Below are 12,949 nucleotides of genomic sequence, written 5' to 3' on the forward strand. Positions count from 1 at the left end.
AGTTAGAGAGAGATAGGGTCAGAAGAAGCTCTTCTCATTCTCGAGAATTTTCCTCTCCCCATGTCCCTGAACCTTTTCCTCCCCCTGTAGTGGTAGTTTCTGAACCCCCTACTAGCACTAACGAGCCTTCACTGATGGACATAATGAAGGCGATTCATGCTCTTGGTGCCAAGGTCGAATCGCTGGCTACGGATAGGAATCAACCCATGTCCGATGTAAAATTGTTAAAAACTGCAAGTGTTAGTGAAAAAAGTGCAAAAAATGTGTTCAGTGTTGCGGAGGGTTCGTCTGTTCGTACTTGCTGTTCACCCAGTCCGAGACCTCTTTCAAGCTCCCCAACCCCTGGGAGAAGGAATGTCAAACGACGAAAGGGAACGATAGGTGTTAAACCACGAACAGACGTTCCCTCACGAGTTGCAGACGTTGCTCCTCACGATCGCCCTTATCATGGGAGAGGTGAGACTAAGTTCTCCTCATCCTCCGAAGACGTTAACGTCAGTAGGAAATCCTGGCATCAGGTTTCCCGACCTCTTAAGAGGAAATTGGTTCCTTCAGAACAAAGTCAACGTCCTGGCTGCAGTCATTAGAGCAGTCCAGAACGTATACCTTCAACGGAGGAAGGCTCGCCTGCCAAACGTTTCTTTTTAACGTCTGGTATTGTTGCTCCGGAGGCTCCTGCGCAGGGTCACGGTTCTGTTGTTTTGTCTGGACGTTCCAGACGTGACGTGAGTGCTGCTGCTCCCGTTATCATCACTGACGTTGTGGAACGGACGTTGCTGAAGTCACGTTCTGATCCTCGTGTTCGGGATCCTAATTTTAGCGTGCTGCAGGACATGCAGTCGAAGCTGTCCACTTTAATACAGTCCTACTGTCCAGCCCCTGATCAACAGGAACTCTCGCTTGCAGAGCGTCACGGTTCTGATAAGGCTGACTCTTCTCATCAGACTTCCAAGCGTGAAGTTTCACGTCACGCTGACGTAACCCCTAGTGTTAGGCATGCTGTCAAACGTGACGCCAATCACCAGCTTCGACGTGACGTTGAGCGTCAGTCAATGCAGTCCCAACTTGACGTCGACCCTCATGCTCTGCCTGTTACTCATCTACAGGTTGATGTAGGCTGTCAAAATTTGCCTTCTCGACTTGTGGATTCACCATCTCGTAAGAATATTGTTCTTTCAGATGAAGTTTACTCTGAGGAGGAAGCAGATGACCCCCTTTCCACTAATGTACCGTTGGGTATCTTGTCTGAAGAAGAGGAACCTAGAGCTGCCCAACAATCTCTGGATTTTAAGAAGATAATGACTGTTTTTAAAGAAGTTTTTCCATCGCATTTTGTTCCTGCTGCCCCACACTTGCCTCCTTCAGAATTCACTTTAGGGTTGGCTGCAACAGCCCCCTCTTTTACTAAATTGGTGCTCTCTCGGTCGTCTAAGAGGGATTTGCGTCTGCTGGGAGATTGGTTGCAGACCAAAAGAAGTCTTGGATAGTCTTCCTTTGCCTTCCCTCCATCTAAACTTGCTTCTCGTTCGAGCGTCTGGTATGACACAGGAGAAGTTCTCGGCTTGGGAGTACCTGCCTCTGTCCAGGGGGACTTCTCAAGCCTGGTAGACTCTCCTCGTCGTCTAGCCATGAGACGCTCGAAGGTGTTGTGGACTACCTCGGAACTTGACCATCTACTCAAGGGAGTCTTCTGTGCATTTGAAGTCTTCAACTTTCTGGACTGGTCGTTGGGAGCCTTGAGCAAGAAGGTGTCACCTTTCAATAATAATTCTGTTGTTCAGATTATGTCCTGTATGGACAAAGCAGTAAGGGATGGATCCAACAAGCTTGCTGCCATTTTTACTGCAGGTGTGCTTAAGAAGAGAGAGTCATTGTGCTCTTTCTTAGCCACGGGAGTTACTCCTTGTCAGAAGTCGGAACTTCTTTTTGCACCTCTATCTCGTTCACTTTTTCCCCAAGATCTTGTGAAGGATATAGCGTCATCTCTTGCCTTAAAGGATACCCATGATCTAGTTGCTAAAACGGCTCGCAAGGTTTTACCGTCGTCATTTTCTAGCAACAAACCGAAGTTGGATACCCCTGCTTCTAGGTTTATTCCTCCCTTTCGTGGCAGAGCTTCCAAGAGAGGCAACTCTCATTCTGATGGAAGACGAGGTAAGAGGAGGGGAGCCAGATCTAGTCGTAGCAGAGTCTGACTGCCCACAACTTCAGACAGCAGTAGGGGCCAGATTGAAGAACTTCTGGCAGGCGTGGGAGAGAAGAGGAGCGGACCAATGGTCTGTCCTCTTGTTGAAGGAGGGGTAGAAAATTCCCTTTGTAAAGAAACCTCCTCTTGTTCAAAATCCGATAGATCTCTCTCCCAGGTGCCAAGAGGAAGCAAGAAGACAAGCCTTACACCTTCAGGTGTCTCTTTTGTTAGAGAAGGGAGCTGTGGTGAAAGTTTTGAACCATCAATCTCCAGGCTTTTACAACTGCCTCTTCCCGGTTCCAAAGAACACAGGAGGTTGGAGACCAGTGCTGGACATGAGCGCGCTCAATGTATTCATCCTGAAAACAAAGTTCACAATGGAAACTTCAAATTCTGTTCTGGCAGCAGTAAGGGAAGGCGACTGGATGGTTTCTCTCAATCTCCAGGACGCATACTTCCATATCCCGATCCATCCGACCTTTCAACGTTATCTAAGGTTCGTGTATGGGAAGGAAGTGTACCAGTTTCGAGCTCTGTGCTTCGGCCTCAGCACTGCTCCTCTTATATTTACAAAGCTCATGCGGAATGTAGCGAGCTTCCTGCATTCGACAGGTGTCAGAGCATCCCTATACCTAGACGACTGGTTACTCAGGGCCTCATCCTTCAATCGCTGTCTGAAGGATCTCAGATGGACTTTGGACCTAACCCAGGAGTTGGGTCTCCTAGTAAACAAGGAGAAGTCGCAACTGACCCCATCTCAAACTATTCTCTATGTGGGGATGGAGATACGGAGTCTAGATTTTTGGGTTTTTCCATGGCCCACAAGACTAGAGCAAGCTCTCTTAAAGATTCGTCTTTATCAGAAAAAGAGCAGTTGTTCTGTAAGATTGTGGATGAGTCTGTTGGGAACTCTCTCATCGCTGGAACAGTTTGTCTCCCTGGGAAGACTCAATCTACGCCCTCTCCAGTTTCACCTCAACCAGCATTGGGACAAGGAGAAGGGCTTGGAAGCAGTGTCCATTCCACTCCCAGAAACGGTCAAGACTTGCCTGAAATGGTGGGACGTCAATCTCAGACTTTAGGAAGGCCTCTCTCTCACACACAAGAGCCCAGACCATGTGTTGTGCTCAGACGCTTCGGACTTGGGGTGGGGAGCAACACTAGGCAAACTAGAGTGACGGGCCTTTGGTCCAAAGACCAGGTAAAGCTTCACATCAACCAAAAGGAGCTTCTTGCTGTTCTTTTGGCCCTGCAGAGTTTCGAAGGACTGATTCGGAACAAGGTGGTGCAGATAGACGCGGACAACACCACAGCGTTAGCCTACATCTCCAAGCAAGGTGGGACCCACTCGCAGTCTCTTTACTTAACCGCAAGGGATCTCCTAGTTTGGTCAAAGGAAAGAAACATCACCCTTCTTACAAGATTCATTCAGGGAGAAAGGAACGTGATGGTGGACTGCCTCAGCAGAAGAGGACAAGTCATTTCCACAGAATGGACTCTTCATCAGGAGGTGTGCGAGAAACTGGTGGATATGGGGTCGTCCGTCCATAGACCTGTTCGCAACCTCGATAAAGAAGAGACTTCCAACTTACTACTCTCCAGCTCCAGATCCAGAGGCAGTCCACATCGATGCGTTCTTACTGGACTGGTCTCACCTGGAAATTTATGCGTTTCCTCCCTTCAAAATCCTTCACAAAGTTCTGCAGAAGTTCGCCTCTCACGAAGGGACCAGGTTGACGTTGGTTGCTCCCCTCTGGCCCTCAAGGGAATGGTTCATCGAGGTACATCAATGGCTGGTGGACATTCCAAGGAGTCTGCCAATGCAGTTAGACCTTCTCCAGCAACCTCACATGAAAAGATTCCATCAAAGCCTCCCCGCACTTCGTCTAACTGCCTTCAGACTATCGAGAGACTCTCTAGAGCTCAAGGGTTTTCGATGGAGGCACCTAGGGCTATTGCCAGAGCAAGGAGGTCCTCTACCATCAGGATCTACCAGTCCAAATGGGAGGTATTTCGAGATTAGTGCAAGATCACCTCTGTTTCCTCGTCCTATACCCCTATAGCGCAAATCGCTGACTTCTTGCTACACCTTAGGAATGAACGTAACTTTTCTGCCTCTACTATTAAAGGTTACAGGAGCATGTTAGCTGCAGTGTTCATACATAGGAACATGGACCTCTCAAACAATAAAGACCTTCAAGATCATCTCAAGTCTTTTGATTTTGCAATTAGCCTCTTTTAAAGACCTTACTCTGAAGACACTTTTTCTAGTGAGTCTTGCTACCGCAAAGAGAGTTAGTGAGGTTCATGCCTTCAGCAAGAACGTCGCCTTCTGTTCTAATAAGGCAGTATGCTCCTTGCAGCTTGGTTTCCTGGCCAAGAATGAGCGACCTTCTCATCCATGGCCAAAATCTTTTGAGATTCCCAACCTGTCGGATGTCGTTGGTAACGAGATAGAAAGAGTCCTGTGCCCTGTAAGAGCACTCAAATTTTATCTTGACAGAACCAAAAGTTTATGAGGTGAATCAGAGGCTTTATGGTGTTCGGTCAAGAAGCCCTCCTTACCGATGTCAAAGAACGCCTTATCATATTTTGTCAGATTTTTAATTAGAGAGGCTCACGCACACTGCGGTGAGACTGACCTACGTTTATTGAAAGTAAAGACTCATGAAGTCAGAGCAGTGTCAACATCAGTGGCTTTCAAGCAAAATGGATCCCTACGAAGCATTATGGACACAACCTACTGGAGGAGTAAATCTGTGTTCGCTTCACATTATTTAAAGAATGTCCAGACTCTTTACGAGGACTGCTACACTTTGGGACCATTCGTAGCAGTGAGTGCAGTAGTGGGTGAAGGTTCTACCACTACATTCCCCTAATCCTAATACCTTTTTTCTTCTCTTTAAACTATTGTCTTTTTGGTTGTATGTGGAGACTGGGACAGTCTTCCGCAATCTTTTGATTTTAGCGGGTGGTCAAACTTGTTTCTTGAGAGCGCCCAGATCAAGGGTATTGGTTGAGGTCCTGTCATAGGGGTGGTCACCCCAGATATGACAGCTCCTAGAGGTCTTTCAGCCCCCTGAGTGGATCGCTGGGCTTCATAAGGATAGCGGACTAATGAGGCAGAGAATCATCAAAGTCAGCTTCCTTATCAGGTACGAACCCTTGAGTTTTTTTTTTTTTATCAAAACTCTTGAGTTATATTCCTATGATGTTTACTGCTGGTCTCTTACCCTCCACCAAGGGTGTCAATCAGCTATATATATATATATATATATATATATATATATATATATATATATATATATATATATATATATATATATATATATATATATATATATATCCACCAGCTAAGTTAAATGTTTAAAAATGATATTTTCATATTAAAATAAATTTTTGAACATACTTACCCGGTGGATATATATAATTTAACTCCCTCCCTTCCGCCCCTCTAGAGACCCTATGGGCAGAGAAGACCTGAGGACTTGAGGAATGGTTTCAGTATCCTGGAGAGTGGTGGCGCTAGTGTACTCCTAGCAACCCAACCTACGATCGCCCGCGAGTTTTGAATTTCTGCTTGACGTCAGAGACGTTAGCTATATATATATATATCCACCGGGTAAGTATGTTCAAAAATTTATTTTAACATGAAAATATCATATTTCTATAAGATAACGTATGGGAAAAATTACTAATTCAGAGATAATTTGTATTTTCTCTAATTAATACAAACCTGGAGTTATTTATTTGGATTATCTTTTGGCGAAGCTGGAAGGTAGCCATTACACTTAAAGTGCAAGGTGGCAACCCTAACTATCCGCTTGAGTGGGTAGGCTGGGGGTCCACCTCTATATATGCTCTTACAGCAGTGAGGTACGTCACTTTTGATTGCAGGCAGGACTTCTGGGGGACAGGAGATGGCAGGCCAATTTGTATAAATAACTCCAGGTTAGTATTAGTTAGGAAAAAATACAAATTATCTCCGAATTTGTCATTTGTTCCCATACTAACAAACCTTCCGTTATTTATTTGGATGACTCATTCTTAGGTGAGTGGAAGTCCTTGACCCGGTTTTACTTAGTACAGTATATGACTGTGGTCTAGGGAAAACTTTGACACATCACTAAAATATACAAAGTGAGTATAATAATGGCCTGTGCAATGCAGTGTAATAGAGTTTCTTGTCTTGTATGGACACCTTCTGAGTGTATATAGGAAAAACAAGACGTATCCCATTGCTTACCTCGCAGAAAACAATGGGGATGTGGACTGTATATAAATTTATGACTTATACTAGGTTACATAAGGGAAGTGATAATTACCTGCTGAGGTTGAAGCAAGCTTGCAGAGGGACCCAGGGTGCTGTACCCCAAGGAAGTGGAAGATGAAGAAAGAAAAACCAGACATTCTCTTATCCATCAAAGTCTCAACCCGGGTAACCAATGCCCTCAACCAACTGCTACTTGTCCATCAGGGAGCCCGAGGTATTCTTAAACAACTTGTTGAGCAGCCACCACAGGACCTATAGTGAACGTATCGAGTCTACTGTGGATCACGTCTTTTAAATAATGGGCTGTGAATATGGTCTGTCTCTTCCACACGCCCGCTTGAAGTACTTGCAACATGGAGTTGCGTTTAAATGCAAGGGAAGTGCTGATTCCCCTGACATAATGGGCTCTAAGTTGACGAGTCAAAGGAGGATCGGGAGCCCAGGCTCTTTTGGTGACTTGAACGATCCAGGAGGAAACCGTGTTCTTAGTGATCCTCCTCTTTACTCTCCCTGAGCTAACAGACGGAGGTGTTAGTCAGGGCCGTGTTGCTGGAGTGCGTTTAAGATAGTATCTCAAACTCCTCATAGATCATAGTAATAACTGATCTGGGTCATTGGTTACAGAACAAAGACTCGCAATCTGAAAAGGCCAGAATCTATGGTCCAGTAACCCCCAAATTTTGAGTCTTAGGAATGCACTCAGGGATGAAGCCGAGTGTCACTTCCCCCCCCCCCCCATCCCTTTGAATGGGCGATGTCATACAAGAGATGTCATACAAGAGGCCATGAAGTTCACGGACTCTCTTTGCCGAGGCTAAAGCGAGCAGGAAGCCATCTTCAAAGTGAGTTGTTCCGTAACCGAAATACAAACCACGCTATTTACATAGGGTATTACTTTCGGCGTAGCTGAAATGACGAGCCATTAGATTTTAACGAGGGTTAAACTACCCCCGCGCTAGTTAGCACGGGGGTAGGGGAGGAGTAGCTAGCTACCCCTCCCCCCCCCCCACACACACTGGTGAGCTGCCTCACTTCACTTTTGGCTCAGATGATGAGCAGACGTGTCTGTCTCGTCCTCGCATTGTTGACAGCCTTAATCTGTTTTTTCTTTTTCTCACAGTTTTGTGTGTTTGAAGTTGGCCTCTACCTTTTCTTCCTATTATGCGAAAGTGCCCTGGACTCCCCGACCGCCCCTGTGGAACATTCATGTCGGCGGTCGATACAGACCCTCACACCCTTTGCCCGCAGTGTCGAGGTCAACGGTGTGAAAGAGATAATAATTGTAGTGAGTGCAGGGAGTGGTCTACCTCCCAGTGGGAGAGGTTTGCCCGGCGGCGTAAGAAGAAGTCTAAGCGAGACCGTTCTCCCACAGGGGCTGCTTTGAGAAAGGAAGGCTCCAAGGACTCTTCTTCCATTGCCCGAACCTCCTCCGAAGCTCCCACTCGTTCGGTCTCTCGCGAGAGGTCGCCGAGTGGTAGCGTAGGCCATTCTTTTGTTTCCCAACCTCGGGGTTTGGGAGAGGGTGTTGCCTCCCATAGCGAGGCAGCTCCCCCTCCTCCTCCGGGGGAGGATATTGTTGATTTTGTTGATGACCAAACTGTTTCTAACAATGATCTTTTCCAGCTTTGGGTTTCCTTGGGGCTTAAGGGCTCGCCCTCCAAGGAAGCCCTGTTTGATCTGATCCAGTTGGGGGCAGCTGTCCAACAGTCGCCGGTAATACCAGAGGTAGACCCTCTGGCTATTGTCGACGTTGTTGTGGCAGAGGCATCCGACGGGTCGGGTCAAACCCCGGCTGCTGCTGTTGCGGATGTTGCTGAAGGCTCAGGTTCCCCCTCCGAGGGGAAAGCTGGGTCCAACGGTCTCTCCTGCGGGTGTTTCTCCCCCTCGGGGGAGTGCACTGACAGAGGGGGAGTGCACTGACAGAGACTCCTCTTCGGAGGACCGACGATGGTGATACTCTGCCTCGAGGTCGTCTTCGCCATAAGGCTCGCCCTCCTCTTCGCTGTCGAGGCCTACCTTCTCCTTACAAGGGAGTTAAGAGGCGCCTCTTCGGGTCTTCATCTTCGTCGTCCCCTGCAAAGGATTCTTCTCGTCGGGAGCAGACCGTGGCAGTGACATCGCTGGACCTCACCGCAGATCGTTCGCGCTCTCCTGCGCCTGCCAGATCCCCCTTGATCATTCAGGCACCGGTCTCTTCTGGGCAGAAGGGCTTATCCCACAATGTGGGTAAGTCCCTTCTGCGTCAGGTTACACCTGTGCGCTCAACAGTAGCGCGCAAGCGCCAGCGCTCTCCTGATCACCAGCGCCCTCCTGCTCGCCAGCGCTCACCTGCTCGCCAGAGCTCTCCTGCTCGCCAGCGCTCTCCTGCTCGCCAGCGCTCTCCTGCGCGCAAGCGCTCTCCTGCGCGCAAGCGCTCTCCTGCTGATGAGTCAACAGACTCTTCTCGCCAGCGCTCTCCTGATCGTCAGCGCTCTCCTGATCGCCAGCGCTCTCCTGATCGCCAGCGCGCTCCTGCTCGCCAGCGCGCTCCTGCTCGCCAGTGCTCTCCTGCGCGCAAGCGCTCTCCTGCTGATGAGTTAACAGACTCTTCTCACCAGCGCTCTCCTGCTCGCCAGCGCTCTCCTGGTCGCCAGCGCTCTCCTGGTCGCCAGCGATCTCCTGCTCGCCAGCGTTCACCTGCTCGCCAGCGCTCTCCTGCTTGCCAGCACTCTCCTGCGCGCGAGCGCTCTTCTGTCCCTGCTGCGCGCACTGCGCGTCAACAGTCTCCTGAGCGCCGTCAATCTCCTGTTCGTCAGCGCACTACTGCGCGCCCAGTTCCTGATGCGCGCTATGCGCACCAACGTTCGCCCACGCGTCCACGATCTTCGGATCTGGGCGCAGGCAAGGACATTGATCCTTTCCCTCGCCAGCATTCCCCTGCGCGTCGACCACCTCCTGCACACCACCGTGCGCTTTCTCCTGTGCGCTCTTCTAAAGTACATGCGCGCCTACGAGTCGACTCATGAGCCCGCCCACGAGCGTTTGCCCTTGAGCACATCAGCGCCCCCTTGCTCTGCGCCCCAGTTGGCAACTTCTCTCCGCGCTACTGCGCGCCATCCTACGCGTCAGCGATCTCCTACACGCCAGCGTTCTCTTACGCGCCCGCGCGATCCTTCGCCTGTGCGCAAACGCTCACCAACGCGTCTGATCGCCACAGGTCTCCGACTCACCCACGCGCTAACTCGCCTGTGCCCAGTCGGTCGCCTACTCGCCCCACGCGTCATCGTTCACCAACGCGCCATCGCTCGCCAACGCGCCATCACTCGCCAGTGCGCCATCGCTCGCCAACGCGCCATCGCTCGCCAACGCGCCATCGCTCGCCAACGCGCTTACACTCGCCTATGCACTACCGATCGCCTATGCGCCATCGCTCTCCTGATCGCCAGCGATCGCCCGGGCACTCGCGCGCACCCTCACCTGTGCATCCACGCACACCTTCGCCTGTGCGCCCACGCGCCCCCTTGCCAGCGCGCCCACTCGCCCACGCGCTCACTCGCCCACGCGCCCTCTCGCTCACGCGCCAACTCGCCCGCGCCCTCATCTCCGCGCGCCCGCACACCTGCGCGGCAACGGTCGCCCGCACGCGACCCAGCGCCCACGGGCGACCCAGCGGTTTTGCCATCGCGCGAGCGCCAGCGCGACCCCCAACACGATTCCCGCCGGGTTTCGCAGCGCGCCCAACCTTGCGAGTTGCCGGGGACACGTGCTTCTAGATCATCCTCGTGATCGCCATCTCGTAAGCGCCGGGCACACGTCCAGGAGCAGGAAGATTCATCGGAGAGGTTCAGGCAATATTCTTCTTCCCTTTGTTCGTTTCAGGCAGGCCCAGTAGTATCCACTCCTACGGATCAGCCGATCCCCTTCCCTCCAGCAGGAGTCGCTGACACTGCGTCAGTCAGCCGCCAGCCTTGGTTTGATTCCCTGATGAAAGCGGTCGTGCAGGCTATGAAGCCAGCCCTCGCTGATCTGGGACTAAAACCAACGGCTCCCTCGCCCCGGCTGAAGAGAAGGAGAGGAGTGGATTACGCGGTAACTTCTCCCAGGGTTAAGCCGGCTCCCAAGAGGTCCGTCGGGAAGGCCCCTTCCCCTTTGCAGGCGCTTTCTCCTTCTCCTGCGGATGAAGCTTTCCCGTCCTCAGGAGAATCCAGCGAGGTGAGGCAGTCTCCCACGGCACCAATGGGAAAAACGTCTCGCGTAGGAGGGACCTTCCAGACCTCTTTGCTAGAGTCCTGTATCCCTCCCAGGAGGGAGCCCAAGGACTCAAAGACGATGCCCAAGTCATCTTCGAGGATTCGTCCAGAGCCAACCATTCTCCGGGAGGACGTCCGCGTGTCCCCCCAAGAAGAGCCAATGGGGCCAGAAGACTTAGCTGCCAGTCCACAAGAAGGAGAGCAGCGCGAGTCAGAGCATGCCTTCTGGCAGGTCCTTAATCTAATGAGGCAACTCAATAGTTTTAAGGACCCCGAAAACGCCCCCCGCAAAGGCAAGGATACGGTCCTGGACCAAGGTTATGGTATTCAGAAGCCCCCAAAGGCCAGTGCAGCCCTGCCATGGTCCCAGGGGGTGAAGAGTGCCAGGGACAAGGTCGAGGGCCAGCTTTCCGAGCTCGCCTCCTCCAGCCGTTCTTCTGCCGGGAACAAGCTCCTCCCACCTCCTCGCGTTCAGCAGAGGAGGTACTTCGAGATCATGGAGGAGTCTTGTTTAGCTCATCCCCTCCACCACTCTGTGGAAGAGCTCACCAAGGGTCTCTCTCTAGAGAAACTCAATGCCCGGCAGGTGACATTCTCAGCGTCGGAGAACCTAAGCCAAGAGAAAGTCGCTAAGTGTGTCATGCAGGCCACTTCGTGGCTGGATGTCTGGCTGAGGTCTCTGGGCATCCTATTGCGCTCTGAGGACTTGTCCAAGGAGAGCAATAGGAAGGCCCTGGAGACCTTCCTCCTCTCGGGCATGTGCTCCATCGAGTTCTTGGCTCACCAGGTCACTAACCTGTGGGCTAACTCGATTCTAAAGCGACGTGATGCGGTGACTGAGAGGTTCCACCCGAAGGTCCCCGCTGTGGATGTCAGCAAGCTCAGACATTCCTCCATCCTTGGAGGAAACCTGTTTGAGCCCAAGGATATAGAACGGACAGCGGAGAGGTGGAGGAAGACGAGTCACAATTCGCTCCTCCAGAAGGCCCTTACATCTTGGCCCTACAAACCTCCAGCTCCTCAACAGCAACAGCAGCCTTGCAAGACACCGAAGCAGGCTCCGGAAGCTAAGACCAAGGTGTCTAAACAGCAGCCCTTTCCTGTCAAAGACAAGAAGGGCGGAAAGTCCTCCAGGGGAGGCAGAAATCCTAGAAGGAGCGCCCGAGGCCGCAAACGCTAGGATTGGCAATCCCCCTGTGTGTCCACCTGCAGGGGGATGCCTGCAAAGTTGCATGTACAGGTGGCAGCAACACGGGGCCGATTCCTGGACGGTCTCTGTGATCGGACAAGGATATCGCGTCCCGTTCATAACATCTCAACCTCCCCTGACAGTGAATCCAGTGTCGTTGAGCTCCTATGCCATGGGATCGGCAAAGGGGCTAGCCCTTCGAGCAGAAGTCGAGACCATGCTCAAGAAGGATGCTCTCCAAGATGTCGTAGACAGCTCCCCAGGCTTCTCCAGTCGACTCTTTCTTGTAAAGAAGGCATCTGGAGGCTGGAGACCCGTCATCGACCTCTCAGCCCTGAACAAGTTTGTCAAACAAACTTCGTTCAGCATGGAGACAGCAGACACGGTCAGACTTGCAGTGAGACTGCAAGACTTCATGTGCACACTGGATCTGAAGGATGCGTACTCCCAGATCCCAATCCATCCGTCTTCCAGGAAGTACCTGAGATTCAGCCTAGACAACAAGATCTACCAGTTCAAGGTGCTGTGTTTCGGTCTCTCCACAGCACCTCAGGTGTTCACCAAAGTGTTCACACTGATATCTTCGTGGGCGCACAGGAACGGCATCCGTCTCCTCCGTTATCTGGACGACTGGCTGATCCTGGCAGACTCGGAGTCGACCCTTCTTCGACACCGAGACAGGCTTCTGGGAATTTGCCAAGATCTAGGGATCATGGTAAATCTCGAGAAGTCCTCTCTGCTTCCAACACAACGACTGGTATATCTAGGCATGATATTAGACACCAATCTCCACAAAGCCTTTCCATCAGATGACAGGATAGCAAGGCTGAGGAGGGTTGCAGAGCCTTTCCTCAGTCGAGAAGACCTTCCAGCCCAATCTTGGTTACGTCTCTTAGGTCACCTAGCCTCCTTGGCCCGTCTAGTTCCCAACGGCACCTCAGGATGAGATCTCTGCAGTGGCGGCTCAAGTCCCGGTGGAATCAAGGCATCGATTCCCCGGACTCTCTGGTCTCGATAGGACCTGCGGAACGGACGGACCTGCGGTGGTGGCTGACTGACGACAACCTTCG

The 12,949-nt window shown here is 51.4% G+C and overlaps 1 protein-coding gene across 1 annotated transcript; it reads left to right on the forward strand.

Moving 5' to 3' along the window:
• Positions 1-9,290: 9,290 nt before the first annotated feature.
• Positions 9,291-10,226, forward strand: LOC137639583 (uncharacterized). Its single transcript, XM_068371845.1, has one exon. It carries the CDS (start codon positions 9,291-9,293, stop codon positions 10,224-10,226), a length of 936 nt encoding a protein of 311 aa, XP_068227946.1.
• The last annotated feature ends 2,723 nt before the right edge of the window (positions 10,227-12,949 follow it).

Source organism: Palaemon carinicauda, chromosome 4, assembly GCF_036898095.1.
Source record: "Palaemon carinicauda isolate YSFRI2023 chromosome 4, ASM3689809v2, whole genome shotgun sequence".
Taxonomy (NCBI): domain Eukaryota; kingdom Metazoa; phylum Arthropoda; class Malacostraca; order Decapoda; family Palaemonidae; genus Palaemon; species Palaemon carinicauda.

Excerpts from the sequence above, each read along its gene's own strand:
- LOC137639583 (XM_068371845.1), top strand. The coding sequence starts at position 9,291 with ATGCGCACCAACGTTCGCCCACGCGTCCACGATCTTCGGATCTGGGCG.